General features: G+C 40.6%; 1 protein-coding gene across 1 annotated transcript in view; it reads right to left on the reverse strand. All coding sequences in view use genetic code 11, as the record gives it.

Moving 5' to 3' along the window:
- The window catches only part of EGR_11147 (hypothetical protein), a gene marked incomplete at both ends in the record, with an annotated part of 3073 nt that overhangs the window by 497 nt on the left and 523 nt on the right, over positions 1–2053 (reverse strand). Inside the window, 2 exons of the mRNA XM_024500394.1 lie at positions 1371–1521; positions 1569–1673. Of these exons, the coding sequence (XP_024345192.1) occupies positions 1371–1521; positions 1569–1673 (256 nt within the window). The remainder of the gene's footprint in view (positions 1–1370; positions 1522–1568; positions 1674–2053) is intronic.

Below are 2053 nucleotides of genomic sequence, written 5' to 3' on the forward strand. Positions count from 1 at the left end.
AAACCTAAACTTGCTGACCATTTTACACAAACTGTCAGGTTTCACGCTGTCGGTCAATTCACCATGACAACTTACTGTGGAGCGGAGTAAAATGCTATTCATCTGATGTGCAACCGAAGACCTCTAGCAAAAATATATTTGTAGTCACCCCACTATTCACAGGTGCCAATACCACATGAGATGAACATGCATGCCTGGTGTTTTACTTTGTGACCAAAACCATTTTCGCCGGAAATGTCATTAACCTGTAGATATGGGAGCAATTGAATGCCTACACTGAGGCAATTGCACAATCCTACTGTGTGCCGGATTTCAGTGTAAACAAATGCAGCACACTCCTTCATTTGGATACCGCAGAAAATCACTTTTGCAAAAAATGCTCTCTGGAAGAATTGCAAACTTGTCCAACTCTCTACATGTCACCCAAAAACTAAAGGAAGCAGATGGAATTTGAAATGAAATGAAATAAAAGCCTCATCAATTATAACTCTGCATACAAAGGCCACAACAAAGTGGACACTAGAATTTAGAATTAGCTGCATGTATCGGGTCAACCGCCTCGGAGTCTAGATCACGGTCGTTGCCAATAGAGTTTGCAGAAAGCAGTGAGGCACTGACATTTCAAGTGCATTTTGCAGTTGCTGCACCAAAATTAGTAATATCTACTTACGCGTCTGCATAGTTTCCAATTGGCCAAATTATAGAGCTCTTAAAAGACTTGACAGCTGTGTCTGGGATGAATTGACTGACAGTGTGGAACTTAGTGCACCTTGCTTAAAATCATCGACGTATTTCGATTTTGTGTGCCTTTAATTTTAGATAACACAATCCACTATAGTTCACACCAGTTGAGCAAGCTCACATGGTCCCAGAAATTACAATTCTCCCTGCAAAGTACAATCTGTCATTTCAATAAGCGTACTAATGTCCACTTTTTTTACTGCTTCCCATCCATTCATTCCTTCATGCATTCTCGATCAGTTATTCACTCATTCATGCTATAATTTATTCACGATAGTCATCAAGCACCACATGGGCAACTGTACACTGAAATTCTTTCTATTTCATGGGACAGTCCCATTTCTCTTGTTAAAAGTCTGTGCAGGTAGAGTCCTCATTATAAACAGACACGAATTCGTAAATATATCAGATTATTAAAAGCATTTCAGCAATACAGGTTGCCACGTGGGTGTGTCTTCGGAGGATTGCTCTCAACAAAGGCGGACTACTCACCATGAAGGGAACTGATAACGCGCATTCTGAATTGATTTTCTGATGCCTGGAAAACAGCCGACTGGTAAAAGTTCGCCCAGGTTTGTGCCATTTTTCCACCATAAGTCGCACATCCACCATGGATGAATCCATTTTACCTCTATCCAAATTATACCCATCTTTTATTCCTATATGCTTCCATATGCATCCTACCTCGTATTTCCGCTGCATTATTAGTCGTACAGTTGTCTGTTTGTCTTGCATCTCACTGCTCGTTCTGCAGCAAACAGTAGCATAAAACAACGACTTCTGCATGCTTATGTGAAACAGTTTTATAAGAGAATGCTTCCCCAAACCACTTTTAGCAAATTTTCGTTAAAATTGGCCTTGCTTAATTTTGGTGGTATATTTTTTTCCAGATGATAAAACGCTTTGGCTATTGCCGAAATTGTCCAAGTGATCTGCGTTGTAAAAAACCGAATTGACTGGAGACCAACTCTGCTGCAAACGTTTTGGGATGCCGAAGTTTACCACTTATAGATATCCCTACAAGAATCTTTATGTTAAACTACCCACAACAGAGGCAAAAACATGATATTCCCTTTTCTCCATGTGAATTCTCACTGTGGAATTTGTTGCTTACTTTCGTAAAGCATGCAGTGACGGACGGATGACGCGTGCATGAAGGCAAAGCTTGACTAAGGAACGGTGGGCTTGTCGAGAACTTCGGTATACAAATAGTGCCAATAGTGCTGCACTTCGAGGAGATCTCTTGCAAGAAGATCGTCATATGACCTGTTATTCCTCTACAGAAGTTGTTGAAGTTGAGGAGAAAAATGGG

This window comes from Echinococcus granulosus (assembly GCF_000524195.1).
Source record: "Echinococcus granulosus chromosome Unknown EG_S00418, whole genome shotgun sequence".
Classification (NCBI taxonomy): domain Eukaryota; kingdom Metazoa; phylum Platyhelminthes; class Cestoda; order Cyclophyllidea; family Taeniidae; genus Echinococcus; species Echinococcus granulosus.